This window comes from Drepanopeziza brunnea (genome assembly GCF_022702325.1).
Source record: "Drepanopeziza brunnea f. sp. 'multigermtubi' strain 214-2 chromosome Unknown ctg1, whole genome shotgun sequence".
NCBI lineage: Eukaryota > Fungi > Ascomycota > Leotiomycetes > Helotiales > Drepanopezizaceae > Drepanopeziza > Drepanopeziza brunnea.
Genome location: NW_027094064.1, coordinates 5,311,464 through 5,327,507, shown reverse-complemented (window position 1 = coordinate 5,327,507; position 16,044 = coordinate 5,311,464). Strand labels below are relative to the sequence as shown.

Here is a 16,044-nt window from a genome sequence, read left to right as displayed (position 1 = left end):
TTTCCGCACCTAAATCTCAATACCTACCTACCTAGCTACTTACCTACTTACCTACCTAGCTAGAAGGAGATAGAATACCCACCCGCCCCTCAAGATCACAAAGCCAATAATCGACAGACACCACGATCAGAACAGAAAGTAGGTAGGTTCAGGAGACCTAGGTACCTACCTCTCTTATCTACCTACCTACCTACCTACCTACCAACCAACCTACCCATCTACCCATCTACCTACCCATCTACCTACCCATCTACCTCGCTACCTAAACAGATAAACAAACACCTTACAGATCCCGTACCTACCTACCCTACCGCCGTATCCACCCATCCCACCCCACCCCACCCCATCCCAAACCTCACCACCGCTACCACCACCACCACCACCACCACCACCACCACCACCACCACCACCAACAACGCTCACCCGCTCACCCATTCAGCAAGCACACACAAACAAAATTCTCCTCACCTATAATTTTCGAAAATCCCCCCCCCCCATCGCTCAACTCCGCTTTCCACGACATGTTCCCTATTCCACAGTTACGTACCTACTTAGATAGATACCTACCTAGATACCTAAGGTAGATAAGATAAATAAGGAAAAAAAAAACCCCCCTTCCACACCTACCCTACCCCCCCTCCCTCCCCAACTTTACTGTAGCGCACTACTAGAAAATACCACGGTACAGGCCTAAGTATTACCCCTCGAGGGTGCCTTAAAAGTTTAGTTTCCACTTTAAACCCCCTGTTATCCATACCCTCGAGGGGTAATACTTACGCCTGCGACGTAGTAGGCTGGAGCGCATTTAGTAGTAAGTCCACTTTCCACCCCTCTCCCCCCCCCCAAAAAATTAAAACAAAAATTAATAAGACGAATTAGATAATGCATAAGAGGGAGGCGAAGCTAAAGTCGCCGCTCCCTTTCTTAAAAACATCTTCGAAAGGCTAAGCGAAAGCCGATCCCGGCTGTGACAAAACTCAATTGAGTAATAGAATAAAAACGTCTTCTGATTCTCTAGCGATCCATCTTTATTAAAAGGGGTTATAAATCTTATCTAACTTATAAAGCTTATGATTATAAAAAAGGTATAATAAGCTTTCAAATATACAAAACAGACCTGTGGTGTGAAATAAAAACGTTGATGCATTATAAATTTGTCGTGACTGCAACGACCAGACCCAGCCCAAACGCCATCACTGTAGCCCTCCTCGTCTACAATCATCCTCTTGGTGCTGAATCTCGTGTGCCGAGGGGTGATACACCGAAAAGTATACTCATGCTCCCGTGCCGGAGGTGTGGTGAGGGCTGTACTACTAGCCATGTGCTGACCATCCGACCCTTCAAGACCGTCCGTGTTGATCCAGTCAAGGGCTCGTTTGGCCGGACATTAGTCAAGAACCCACGGCTGATAGCGACCTTCACCCGCTCGCCTTGCCTTGGGGTGCCCTCCGTATGTTGGTACCGCTCGTGTCTCGCGGCTCACCGAAATGGCATCTCACCCCCATCCGGATTCATCCCCAGGTCGACACTTGCTCCACTATTCGCCCGCGGCAGATGTCCGAAATGATCCGGCGCGCTTCGTGGAATCGGCATGCCGTAGCTACTGCCACTTCCTTGCCGTAAGGGAGGCCGCCTTGCTTCCATCCTATTGCCCGCCATCTGAGGATTGCCTTGCCGGTGTGCACTCAAGACACTCATCGTGCCCTCAAACTCGCGCTTGAAATCCAGGTGGTGCCTGCCGCCACCTGCAACACCTTCTCCGAAATTTCCCGTGTGACTGTGCATGCCTGAGTCGTTGGGTATGCCACCGGGACCCATGTCGGGAAAGCCTTGATACTGCCCGAGCCCGGAATACTCAGCTGGACTCCGCATCACCGAAGAGCTCGTGTTGCTTTCAATTGGCGAAGCAAGCTCTTCGACCCTCTTGTCAAAATGAGGTATGCCAGAGATGGCGTTCCCGTTAAAGTCGGTGTCGGGCTCCGTCTTGAACTCGCCTCCGCTGGTGCCGTTTCCGTTGTAGCCGGGGAAGTTCGAAGGGACACCAATTCCAGCATTGCCAAACCCATCAAAGATGTCGACATCAGCACACGTATTCGATGACGTATCGGGTACTGTCTGAAGCATCGGGTTGACAAGTCGCGGGAGGACATCGTTAACCTTGGCGAGTAAGAGAGGCAGGAAACGGTGGTCCCCGTGACGGAGCACGGAAAGAAGAGTCATGAAATCATGAAGGTAGTCGCGAGGACCAAGCTGGAAGGGGTCGGGGTTTGGTGGGAGAAGTGATAGCACGTCGGTCAGTGAGCAAGCAACATCGAAGAGTTTTTCAATCTATCCATGTCAGCGTGACGCAGCAAGAGGGACGGGTAAAACACACCAGTCCGATGCCGTGGACCTCCATACTTTCTCGGGAGAATTGAGAAGTCATCCCGACGAGATCCCGAGCAATGTCGACTGGATAGTGGAAGGTCATGCTTGGATCGCCGTTGCCCGAACTCAAGCACCCATTCTGGATACTCAGTTGCCAGACCATCGTCCGCAGCCACTGCTGGCTCGTTCGCAAATCGGCAGTCTGGTTCTCCGTGGAGTTGAGGTATGTCGGAAGTGTATCCTTCAGCTGCTTTTGGAGGGCTGACAGATACGCAGGCGAACAGTCTGTGCGGATTTTGTTCCACAAGGCAACAAACCCTTCATCAAACGGTCGGAATAGGTTGACGAGATGGATAAACCCATTCAAGTGATGTGCTTGTGAATCCGAGGGATCATCGTTCTGTGTTGGAAGAGTGATGGTCGCCTGTAACGAAAGAGGCCGGTGCCTTTGAAGTGCATACGCTCTGTCCTCCGGTCAGTACCAAGATGCATGTGCCACATCGACTGCTGATCTTACCTCTCGGTGACGAAGAGAAGCCAATAGAGTCTCCTTCTTCTTGACGACTCGACCGGATCAAACTGCTGATACGTCTCCTCCTTCTGCATACCCAGAATATGTGCCAGCGTTGTCGCCTCTCTCACATGGAACCAGGCCTTGTTGTGCAAATCCAGACCGAAGTAACAGCCAAACAGGAAGAAACTGGTGACCAAGCTATTCAAGGTTGGGTTCTCAAGGTGATCGTAGGATTTCCGGACTCGCAACGTCTCTTCCACCAACAGGTTCCCGGACACCAAGTTTGCGCCGGGCAGACTGTCGAGCCCGAGAGGATCGCCAGGTATTCCCATTCCCGGCTGGATCATCATGAAGGCGCAAAATGATGTCAAGAGACAGTATGTATCGACATTTTGATCCGCGTACATGGCCTGCTGCTCTAGGCGCCCTCGGTGGAGAATGGGTAAGGTGGGATACATGTTCGCAAAGAAAAAATCCATACAGCGCTTGATCATGTCGTGTGTGAGAAGGCCGGGGGAAGGCGCGAGAGTCGGGCTGCACGGGGGGCTGCTGATTCCATTCAATCGATTCGCAACTTTCGAGGAGAGGGTGCTCTGTCGCTGGGTTTCGCGTAGCTCACTGATGACCTTCGCCCGCGAGCCCTTGGGCCCCTTCTTCTGTGGTATGGCGTGGTAGGTACATGACAATTGCGCCGCCGAACAATTGCGACACGGAGTGATACCGTCACATTTGACCTTTCGACGATGGCACGCGTCGCAAGCCCGCTTGACTGATGTAGACATAGCGGGCGAGAAGAGATGATGTCTTCCCGTCGTCAGGTCTAGCCCGGGAGGGGTTGGTTGAGTTAAGTTAGTGCTGGAATCCGGGGTAGCTGTGGAGTTGGGTGTTTGAAGACTGCGTGGAGAGCGTGGAGATCGTGGAGAGTCTGGAGGTATTCGGTCCGTAGTTGGGAGAGATGGTGGAGGCGGGGATCGGGACGGGGGCCGGGGGGAGGGGGGGGTGGAGGGGGGGGGGGGGGGGGGGGGGTAAGGAGGAGGATGAAGAGGAGGAGTGTAACTATGGAACCGAAAATCAAAAGATGTAATGTCTCAAGAAGAGTGGACTGATTGATGGGTGTAAGTGTTTGGTGGGGTGGAGCGATGGCCAACGAGGGCAAATGTGATGGAGATTAGAGAGAGAGAGACAAGAGAGACAAGAGAAAGAGAGAGAAGAGGGAGAGAGAGAGACAGAGAGAGAGAGGGAGAGAGAGAGAGAGCGAGAGCGAGAGCGAGCAAGCGAGAGAGAGGAGGCCAGACGGGTCTTGGGCACTCACTACCTACTGATTCAACTGGTCGCTGTATCGCCGACCGAATGATTCGACCGATCGACAGGCTGGTCGCCGCTGCCAAGACTGACGAAGAAACAGTAAAAAAGAAGAAAATGTAATCCGTCTATCAATCTATCTGTCCCCTTTATCGAAGTCGGTCACGGTCAGCCAGTCAGTCCGTCGTACGGCATAACTCTCCCCATGTTTTGCTTTCCATCTTTCCATCTTTCCATCTTCCCGTCTTTCCATCTTCTCATCTTCCCCATCTTTTTCTTCGCATCTTCGCATCTTCGCCTCTTCCCATCTTCCCCAATCTTCGTCAGCTGACTCACGAACGGAGGTGCACGCCCTGAAGTTTGTCACCCCGCTTAATTCTGCCCGCCAATCAGTGCCTTTGACTTTCTTGGCACCATCCTTCCATCCTTCCATCATCCTTCTGGCGCCAAAGACAAAATCACATCATAGTCCGATGGATCATTAACAGAAATCATCGATATCAGAGTGATTAGGTCATAAAGAGCGTGCTTATCATTATCATCATCGTCGTCATTATCATCGTCATCGTCGTCGTCGTCGTCGTCGTCGTCGTCGTCGCTGTCGTCGTCACCCTCGTCCTCGGTCTGGAAATCTTTCATCATGATCAATCATCCCAAAGTGCACTTTTGGGTACGGGTTACCGCGTTGCCTTCACGGCAACCAAGTCCCGTACCAGGTCCTGCCTGCGTGCTACCCGACGATTGTACGTACCGTGTCGATCTTCCAGGGTCATGTGCAAACAAGTCACATGTACGTACGGTACCGGTAGTACGTACCGTAGTACTACTAACCGTAAGGTATGTACGATGTCCTGAGTGGGGCAAGCTCGGAAAAGTGTGGGGTGCACGGATACAGTAGAGACGATTTGGGCAATTTCTACTGTACCTTACTTACTGTATGCGAACTTGGGGAAACGAGCGGATCCCTTCTTCTTACTTACCGTACGGTAGGTAGTACAGTAGTAGGTAGTATTTACTCTGTACTGCAGTGCAGTCATGCTTTTGCCATGGCAACCCGGCTTGGCTTGCTTGACCTCCACCTCCACCTCCACGGCAACGAAAACCAACGAACCTCTGGCGAAGCTGTCCGCCCACTGCCGACGTACGGGAGTTGTACCTGCATGAGCCTCTCCTCCTCCTCTCCAACCAGCTCTCTCTACCACAATCAATGGCTTCCTTGCTTCCCAGATCCCCAGTGCGTCAGAGAGGAGAGAGGAGAGAGGAAGAGCCGGGCCGCCCTTCCGGATGTGACCAGAACCCGGGCGGCTGGACGCTGAGATGAAGTGAAGGACAGCCAGCGCATCGCATCGTGTCGCAGAGGGATGGATGGACCGGTATGCTTGGGCTCGGTTTTCCGTCAGGCCGGCGGGTGTCACGTGTAGGTGAGACCCGTAGCCGTTGTCATCAGAAAAACGTTCCGTGGCCACCAACCGACCAGTACCGGTCGATCCAGACCCACTTGGCAAAAACTCTACGCCTTCTTCGTTCAACGGCATCCACGCTGCCATGGGCTCCGAGAAAGCACGATAAACATGTCACCATACGCCCTACTCGTTTCCCTCTCGTCGACTCAAGACCTCTCCATATGTCCGTCACTTGCATTGCAATCCTCACGGAAACGAAGAAAGAAAAAAAAAAAAAAGGTAGAGGAAGAAACCCCGTCGCCATGATGTAAAATGCCGCTCAGCTTTTCGCTCGCTTAAAAAAAGAAAGACCTCTCTCTCCCTTGCCTTGGGACGCATGTGCGCATTCCAGTAAACAACATATCCACACTTCTCCCTTCCCCACTCGGTACATTCCAGTTCCACATTATCCAGTACATGACTGAGTGGCTGCTCAACCCTCCATCCCTCATCCCCATGTTCTCGTGTGCCATCGTCGTCGTTGCGTTCAATTGCCCCATCCGAGATTCTCCAGAGTCGACCGTGCATCCCCGAGACTCATGCCACTGACACCCAGAGCCCTGACCTGAGTCCCCCGCTTCAACCTCTGCAGCCCGGTGGCGACCTTCCAGCTCTCCTCCTCGCTGATAACGAAGACGTACTTCTTGCCCTCCTGGTCCCGAATGCTCGCCCGCAAGACATGCAGCCCGGCCGTCTTCAAATCTCCTGTCTGATTGGTACCACGACTGTTAGCCCGAGAAGGCGACGAAGAGCCAACGGAAGAACCATAAGCTGAATCAGAGTACGCAGACGAGCGACGATCGTACGAGCTGGAACTATAAGCAGAAGACGCAGACGACGCAGATGACGTGGCACGCAAACGACAGTTATTCTTGCAAAGCGATAACATCTCAACAAGCAGGGCATCCGTCTCCTCGGCCGTGGCAGGTTTCTCCTTATCCAGGCCCCAGAGTCGACGCATGTGATTATGTTTGGGTGAGGCAGCAACGCGCGCAGAAGGGCCAGCGGGGTCCTGGCTGAAGGAGGGACACCATACCTCTACGAGTTTCATTGTCCAAGCCTTGACGTCCCATTCTCGTTGGGGGACGCCTCGGACGTCGTCGTCGATGAAGAGACCTTCGGTTGTGATTCGGAGGATTAGCCCGTCCGTCACTGGTCCTACTCCGGAGATGAGTTGTGAAGTTGGTGTTTTGAGGAAGGCATTGTTGAATGCGTATACAGCCTTTATCACAATCTTATCGGGGTCCTTGGTGCTGTACTGCCCTCGATGTGATGGAGGGGGTGTGGTCCGCGACGTCGAATATGATGCTGCGTAGGAAGATTCGGAGTATACAGAGGAGGGTGATTTTGTGTGCTGCATCGGCTTCTTCGGAGTGCCGTACGATCGGTAGGAGCGGGCATCATCTTCGGTTCTGTTAGAGGTCTTTGTCGTTGGTGCAGGAGGAGGCTTTTTAGTAGGGGATGGTGGGTCAGGACGAGCAGGAGGAGGTGTGGCGGGCCGCCCATTCGGCCAGGGGTTTGTCTTCTCACCCACGGCAGAGAAGGCGTAAGTGCTTCCTCTGGGTTTACTAGCCTCTTCTTCTGCCTTCTTTTTATCCTGGGCTGCCTTCTCGCGAGCTAGCCGCTCTCGAGCGTCTCTTTCCCTCGCCTCCTTTAGTCTCTTTTCCAGGATTTCGAGGTCTTTCCGCTTCTTTTCAAGAGCCTGTTCCTCCATTCGTTTCCTCTCTCGAAATTCGGCCTCCTCTGCCTTTATCTTGGCCAGTCGAGCCTCTTCATCTGCCTTTATCTTAGCCAGTCGAGCCTCTTCGTCTGATTTTCTCTTGGCCTCTCGAGCTTCCTCCTCGGCTTTTCGTCTTGCTTCCTCTTCTCTTCGCTTGGCCTCATCAGCTTTCGCCTTAGCTTCCTCTGCTCTTTGCTTGGCGACTCGAGCTTCTTCCTCTCTCCTCTTGGCCTCACGAGCTTCTCGTTCCCTGGCTTCCTTCTCCCGAGCTTCACGGAGCCTCTTCTCAAGCTCGTCCTTTCGTTTCTTCTCGGCCTCCCTTGCTTTCCGCTCTTCTTCTTTCTTTTTGGTCTCCTCACGGGCCTTCTCCCAAGCACTCCTTGCCGCCCCACTTGCTCCAGCCTGTCCATTTGTATGGGAATTGGCGCCTGGACCTCCAGCTGTACTTGCACCAGTTGCTCCGGGCGAGGGCCGTTGCCATGAATTTGGTTTTGGTCCTCCTCCAGGCATTGGACCAGCTCCAGGCGTGGGGCCAGATCCGGGCATCGGTCCTGCACCTGCACCTGCATCTCCAGCTGTACTTGCACCAGTTGCTCCCGGCGACGGCTGTTGCCATGAACTTGGTTTTGGTCCCCCCCCAGGCGTTGGACCAGCTCCAGGCGTGGGGCCAGATCCGGGCATCGGTCCTGCACCTGCACCTGCACCTCCCGCACCAGGCATGGGTCCCGTTCCGGAGTGTGGACCACCAGCGTAGCCGTTCGAGTGGGAGCTCGAATGGCCATTGGGGTACGGACCACTATTTGGATTCGAGCCGCCTGTACTTCCGCCTCCACCGGGCCCAGGTCCTCCATCTGCCTGTATCCGCCCCAGTGCCCAGGCTCCTACACCTACTGCCATCACCAGCATCATCATTCCAGCTCCACCAGCACCCTTCACGCTGTTCCACCACGCCTGCACAACTGGGTATAGAGCTGACCCGATCAGAACTAGCAAGAGAGCTGATGCAAAGCCGGCAGCAAAACTGTTGACATTGGGCTTCAGTGACGGCAAGTATAGGAAACCTCCCCCGGCAGAGTGCGGTGGCAGGATGAAGATGTCGTATTTGCCATCTGGCATTCGTGTAGTTTTTGGATTTGCTCCATGCGGAGGGGGAGGAGGAGGAGGCGGGCCATCCATGGTCGCGGTGCGATTCTACCAGGTCGGGGTCGAGGTCGAGGTTGAGGTTGTTTATGTACACCAGCAAACGGGGGCTGAAAGTATTCACACGAAATCGGCGGCAATAAGGGAAAATCGGTCTCGGATCGTCTCGAAAGGCAGGGGTATCTCTCTATTATTTCATAAAATCGTAAGAACTGGCTATCAAAGTCAGTGGCGGGTTCATTGTCGTCGTTGTGGGTAGCATGATGTGAATATACCTCCGCAAAGCAAAATGCAGCACAAGGCTCAAATCGACACGCTCGCAGACAGAGGCTCGACTGTAGACCCCCCAACGTGAACGTAACAGGAGGTGTGTATCAGAAACGGTGGCACCGTTTCCGAGTCGAGTTGAGTCAATCTCGGATGGTTGGTGGTGATCGTGTTCGAGGTTGAGGAGCGGGTGTTGCAAGAGGTGGTGGTCCAACTCCCCCCCCAAAAAAAGGCGCTCGGCTGCCGTTACGTTAGCTAGCGTACCGTCGGGCCTCAAGTCCTAATCTTCTTGCAGCTGAGCTAGCTGCAAGCCGATACAATGAACAATAAACCAATCTCCAGACTATATCCGGCAGATGCGTTGTACAGAATCCAGGATATCACCTTTCTTTTTTAAATTAAAAATTGCATTTGGCGTTCAGGAGGGCGGGCGAGTGTCCACCCACGCTCACGGGTCAGCGCGATCAAAACAAAGGGAAATCAACAAGGGAACAATCCGTTCGCCAATCCTCCCTCGCGGGACGCTTGTGCGGCCGCCAGCGTTCGGGCGGTCCAATTGTGAATTGGTAACAGCTTTGAATTCATATCCCTACCGTAAACTACGAATGAAAAAAGGGGGCTTAACTGCAGAGCCAGCGGTTGCATCGGCGCCCCCCCGGCATTGAGTTGCAGGTCGGCCGCGCCGTCTTTGGTTTTCCATCCTTCCGCTATTGGTTCAAGGCGCGTCAGAAAACCGTTGCGCTTTGCGCGTCGTTGCTATAGCGATATGGCTCCGTCGGGTGAAGGCGATAGGCTCCGGGCGGAAGACGTCTGACAGGAGTACGGTATATTGGGCTAGGTACATATTGTTGTTTATTTACTTGCCGTCCTCGGCTGCTAAGGAGGGGAAAAGAAAATGATGTCGCGGATCAATCAAGTACTCCGTAAGTAAGGACACCTTCTCCGACGATGGCACCCCAAGGGCATGGATCTCTCTGGAGAAGTCAGAGAGAGAGCTACCGTAGGGGTACCGGTATCTGGGCTATTCCTAACTTTGGCCATTACCAAACTGTTTCTAGAACGGTTAATCCTGCAAAGCATCATCTGCAAGCCCGAAGAACTCATACCTTACGTAGTGCCTTTATCATTTTATGATTTTCTCAACTCCTCTGGATCTTGGCCCAGATGTCAACAACACGTACAGCGGGCCGCACCGTCGTTCACGCACCACCGTGCATGCATGGATGCCTTCTGCAACGAGGAACAACCCTGCCGTTTGCATTTCCACCTGAAAACCCTTGTGGAGAGAGCCCACGTTGTATTTCCACATGGAGCAAGCGTCAATAGCGAGACTATCTGTATCATGAACACCTTTTCTTGCTTCTATTCCACCAGACTACCTAGCAAGCTGCATACTTGCTTCAAGTCCAGCAACCAGAACATCATCCAACTCTCTACAGCGTAATAATACTGAGCGTACACACACACACACAAACACATCTCTAAAACGAAGCAACGCAACCCAGTTGTGTCCGTAGTTGTAAAGCATTCGTAAAGCCCCAGCGGTATCCGAGCTGAACGTATAACATAACACATACAATCCAAAAACCATAGCCAGCCAGCCAGCCAGCTAATACGCATATATACATATATAACCGAAGACGGCAAACATATGTCCAGTAGCTACATCATATCCTATCTTGTCTATAAGCCCCTCCCTAGATGATCATTCACGTTAGCAAACCGACACCAACATCAAGCTATACATACTAACTATACTGTACCTGAGAATATATTAAATAGAGGGAGTGCTAGTATCCAACATTAACATCTCTCTCTCTCTTTCTATTATACAAGCGTGGAAGGAACTGTCTATATACTGTGGTGGAGTTAGGGCTCTGTATTTGTTTTGTCTATATATATAGTACTGATGCTAAGCACTTTTGTCACGTGGGTGCGCTGCATGCTTTGGCCCTGCTAAGCACGTAGTTAAGTCACGTGCAAGCTCTTATATAAACGAGTAGTTGGTTCTTCTTTGAACTAGCACCACCTTATCATTACACAATATAATACACGTACTTATAGCACATATTCGAATGTCTTTCGATCGTCTTCTTTCTCTTCTTTTATTTACTTACGATTTTATTATAGCTATATTTATATATATCTCTTGATTTAACGTTAAGTATATATCGGAGCTCTTTTTTTTTATATATATTTAATGACTTACGCAAAGAATCGAATTAAAGGTTGGTCTTTATACTTTTTTTAGACTTGCTTCTTTTGCGAGAAGCTATATATTCAGAGTTTACGTTATACGCTAAGCTATTGATTATGTGCTTTTGCGATACTCTTTCGAAAAGTATTCGATATACGCTAAGCTAACAGTCAAGTGCTTTTGCATATAAGCTTCGAAGCTATTGCTTTAAAAGCGATCTTTTTTCGATTTGTGTTTGTCGAGCATGCTATTCGATATACTCGATAAGTACTATTTAAAAAATCGTTATTTTAATTCGAAGATCGAGCTAGCTAAAGTTCAATTCGGTATTTATAAAGTACTATTCATTTAAACCACTTTGCACGGCGATACGCTCGAGGTACTATTCGTTTAGTATACTTTACTCTTTCGATTTAATATCGATTTTAGTACGAGTCTATTATTCTTTTTTCTTTAAAAAAGTAAGTAATAATTAAGTATCGGAAATACTACGCTAAGCTTAAGAAGTTGAAAATTCAATACTTATTTCGCAACGGAGATTACGTATAAAAACCTCGAATTGCTTTCGATCATCTTTCGCTTCGGCAAATAAAAGATACGACGAGCGGAAATAAGTGTTTGCGATTCGGAACCGTTTCGATATCGTATTATATTAAAAGCAAGCTATATGCTTGCACGGAAACTCGGTTATTATTCGATTTCGTTTTTATTTCGATATATTTAATCTCGGCAATTACTTTTTTGCTTATTACGGATCTTGCGTTATAGAATTAAACGTATTATTAATTGTGACGACCTTAAGCGATTACCTGAAGGAACTCACGGGAGCGCGGGGGTTCATATAAGAGCTCAGGAGAATCTCAAAGTAATGACTTAGAATCAACAACTACCGAGTGTAAAGGTCGAAGGTAGCTAAGGTCTATATACACGAAAGTAAAAGCGCCAAGGACTCGTGAACCATGGTTTATAAGTTAAAAAGCGAAAAATAAGAAAATACGAAAGAAAAAAAGAAAGAAGTAGCTTAGCGCATATAAGGTAAATCCAAAAGACTTAGCGTGTCGTCACATTACCTTCCCGTCCGAAAAAAGCTCGTCTTCGAGCGTTTATTTATTGCTTTATCACTATTCAAGTAATCGTAATTATCAATACCGTCCGAATAAGCTTTGATCCATTCGAAGAGCTTCGCGAGAAGGCCGAAGAGCTCTTTGTGTTTTAAGTAAAAGTCACGTATTTTAAAAAGAGCGTACATAAAGTCGGAAGCGGAGTACTAAGTAAAATCAATATCGCGGCCGAGCTAAAAAGCGCGGTATTCAAAGTGCTTTTTAATTTAGCGTACCGCTAAAATGTTTTCTATTTCGTACTTAAGTTCGTTAATAATATTAATCAAATTAAGTTTAAGAATGATTTGCTCGAGAGTAAAGTTATTAAGAGCTTTTCGTAGTCGTCTGAAGTAAAAGACTAAGTGAACCTTTATTAACTCGAAGAGCTTAAGTTTAAAGCTGCTATAGACGTTGTCGGTAACTTCGAACGGTCCGTTCGTCGAGTTATCGAGCTTCTTTAACGGTCGAAAAATAAAAAACGAGCGCATATCTAACTAAACTTTATTATTAACGTCGAAGTTAATCGAGCGTCTTGATTTATTAGCTTGTTTAGCTATGCGGTTTTAAGCGCGTTAAAAGTGCTCTTTAACGAGGTTCTAAGCTCCGAGGTGGCGGTTAGCGTAAGCGCGAGCTTCGTTTTAATTAAGCTTACGAGAAAGGGTTTGGTCGTCAAGTCGTTTTAAGCTTTAATTCTAAGTGATTCGAAAGGCGTAGCCGTAGATTACCTTAAAAAAGGAAAGACCGCCGAAAGAGTCGTAAAAGAGCGTCAATTAAGCGAAGTCTATTATAAAAAAGAACTCACTCTAATCGTCTTAATAATAGCTTACGAAAAGACAAAAGCGCTTTTGCAAGTATTAGTTATAGATTTCGGTTTAACCGTTAATCTCGAGGTGTGCGGCGGTGCTAAAAGTCAATTTAGTGCCGAGGATCTTATTAAATTCTTTTTAAAATTCGGACTAGTATTAAAGTCTTTTATTAAAAGTCAATATCAAAAGAGCTTTAAAATACTTATAAATGTAATAGATATAAAGCTTAGCGAGGCTTTTAGCGTCGATAGACTTATAATAAAAGATCGAGATTGCTTGCTTAAAAAAGCGGTCGATTATTATAAAAACGTTGTCGTAGCCGTGCTTGTCTTTATTAAAGTTATAAAAATCTATAGTAACGTGCTCTTAAAAGCGCGAAAGGATCGGAAAAGATTAAAGCAAACTAAGTTTTTTATCGCGAAGCATTAAAGCTCGTTTATAAGCGTAGCAATTGCGATAATATTAATTAACGAATCTAGTTATATCGTGCTAATAGTATTATATTATAAAGAGCTTATAAGTTTTGCGAAAGCTAAAGTATGCCGTAAATACTTAGTCGTAGACTTTTCGAACGAATAACGAGCGTAAGTTTTAAACGTCGAGAACTAATAAGCGGCCGTCATAAAGCAGCAAGTCGCTTTTTATAATAAGTTTAGCTCGTAAACCGTAGTTCACAAATAAAGACTTAGCTTTAAAAGCTTGAACTCGAAGTGCTATAAAATTAAAAGCGGTCCGATTAGCTTTTAAGACTTAATTAATAATTCGGAATGTCGATAAGAGCTTCGCGATCTTTTCGATAATAACGGCGGTCTTCGAAAGCGTAAGTTAGCGTAGCTCTTCGATCAAAAGTCGTAAATTAACGTTATCGGCGTAAAGCAGCGTTTATAAGCGTTAGATGCGCTTAAAGCTGTTTTAAAAAAAGAGCTCTTCGGTGCGACGTATTAGCGCGTTAGCTAGCGGGTTATCTTTACTTGGTCTATACGTGATGATAAAATTATAATCGAAAAGGAGCTTTGTTTAGCGTACTTGACGAGCGTTAAAAGTCTTAAAAGTCATAAAGTACTTTAAAGCTTTATGGTCGGTGATTACTTAAATTTAATAAGAAAAGCTAGCGAGTTCGGCGCGGAAGTTATTAAAAAAGCGTATGATAGCTAGCATCTCTTTATCGTAGACGACGTAATTAAGCTTAACGGAAGCTATGGTTTTAAAATAATAAACGATTAGTAGCTAATCGGAACTATGCTTTTAAGAAAAAATTAAAGCGATTACGTTATTTAAAGCGTTAGTCTTTAGTATATAAAAGAAGTCTTAATTGTAATGCTATAAGATTAACGAAATAATTAAAGCGAGCTTTAAAAGGTCGAAGCTTTTTTAATATTAAAAATTAAATGAAAAAAGAACGTTAACTTTAATCAAATGCATTAAAAGCTTTACGATTACGCCGTAGTCTCGAATAAAACAGCGGTAAAAGTTATAAAATCTAAAGAAGCTTTAAACGCTTTTAACGGTTATAAAAAGCGTTTAATGCTTTATTATCGACGTCTTATCCGGATCTACTTTTAAGCTTTCGATAGAAATAATAAAGCTTAAGTATTTTATTTTAATAATGCTAAATTCGCATTTTTTAATATCAACTTAAAAGCTAGCGTCGTCGAGTCGTTAAAGAACTTAGCGGACGTAATAAGCGTGCTTTAAAAGGTCGGAAGAGTAAATCAAGATGTCGTTTAAATATGCTATGCAAAAGATGTTTAAAAAATCGAAGAAGAAGTCATTTATATAGCGTTAATAAATGGCGGGTCTATTAGTCAGTCCGAATAAAAAGACTTTGCACTTATAAGCACCGTAACGTGTTCTGAATATTATAAGCTCTTTTAAAGCTAAGTCTATTCGTATTTTATAAAAGGCTTGCCGAATGTCGAGTTTCGTAAAGATTTTAGCTTTTAAAAGACGTGCGAAAGTCTTATCGATCAAAAGGAAAAGGTATCGATCTTTACGAATAAGATTATTTAACGCGCAAAAGTCAATATAAAAGCGAAAAGAACCGTCTTGCTTTTTAGCAAATAAGATTAAAGCTGCAAATAGCGTTATTAAAAGTTCGATAAAACCTTTATTAAGATTGTCGATAAAGTAAGCTTTAATAAGCTCTAGCTTAAGGATCGATATCTTATATAATAATAAGTACCGAAGCGCCTTTTCCTTTTTTTCGAAAAGCTCGATTTTATAATCGTAAAGCTTATATAATGCTAGCACGTTGCTAACGGCTTTAAAAAACACGTATATATAATCGGAGTATTCGAAAAAGATAAAAAGGTCGTTAATAAGCTTTAATAGTTCTGCTGCGAAGTCGATAGCAAAGATAAAGCCGTTAATAAAGCGTGTTAGCGTTGCTTAATAATTAGCTTAAGTAAAAGCAATCGTTTAACGCTCGGAGATCAAGCAATCGAGCTTATAAAAAGACGTAAAGAATAGTTTTACGTTTTTTTATCGAGCAATTATATAAAAAGCGTGTCCGAAAACGCCGTTGATTTTAAAGTTTCTATTGATTTTATGCTTAAATGTTTAGCGAAAGCGTTTAACGAGTAAAAAAGGTTTTACGAAAGCGATATCGATTGATATAAGCTTACGATTTATTTAAAACATTGATTTAGCGTAGTCTTTAGAAAAAGTGGTTTTCGTAAAGCGAAAGAATGACGGCTTTACGAAAAGGTAAATAAAAGAAGAAGGTTTAACAATCTTAAAAGAAGAAGCGAAAAGAAAACGATTCCGAAAAGAAAAAGAACGATTTTAAAGAGAAAGAAGTGATTCAGCGACTATTATTATTGCTTGATTCGCTCGTGAACTATAATTTACGAGTAAATTAGCGTCGTAAGCTTTTTAAAAGCGGTTTAAAGCTCGATTACGTTTATTAGCGTCGTGCTAATAACGAGCGTTTACCTTACGCTAATTAAAGTGTATAATCTCAATAAGTTTAGCGTAAGTGGCGGTCGGAAGGTTAAAGCGAAGCTAATAAAGCTTGCGGCGAGCGCAATTAAAAAGAATTTAATGCTTAGCTAACTATGTTCGTCCGAAGATTACGCTATGATTTCTAAAGTTAGTGATAAAAAAAAGAGTAAAAGATTAAACGCGCTTATCGACCGTAAGGTTAAGAAGTGCAAAATATAAGATAATAGCTTTACGAGCTCTATTGTA

At 46.3% G+C, this 16,044-nt stretch overlaps 2 protein-coding genes across 2 annotated transcripts; both read right to left on the bottom strand.

Moving 5' to 3' along the window:
- Window positions 1-1,479: 1,479 nt before the first annotated feature.
- L3040_001032 (uncharacterized protein) lies at window positions 1,480-3,663 on the bottom strand (the record flags this gene model as incomplete). Its single annotated transcript, XM_007297283.2, has 3 exons — window positions 1,480-2,328; window positions 2,375-2,831; window positions 2,885-3,663. 3 exons carry the CDS (start codon window positions 3,661-3,663, stop codon window positions 1,480-1,482), a joined length of 2,085 nt encoding a protein of 694 aa, XP_007297345.2.
- A 2,449-nt stretch (window positions 3,664-6,112) lies between these two features.
- Window positions 6,113-8,521, bottom strand: L3040_001031 (uncharacterized protein; the record flags this gene model as incomplete). The annotated part of the gene is made up of 2 exons (XM_066155405.1): window positions 6,113-6,334; window positions 6,662-8,521. 2 exons carry the CDS (start codon window positions 8,519-8,521, stop codon window positions 6,113-6,115), a joined length of 2,082 nt encoding a protein of 693 aa, XP_066013423.1.
- Between the last annotated feature and the right edge of the window lie 7,523 nt (window positions 8,522-16,044).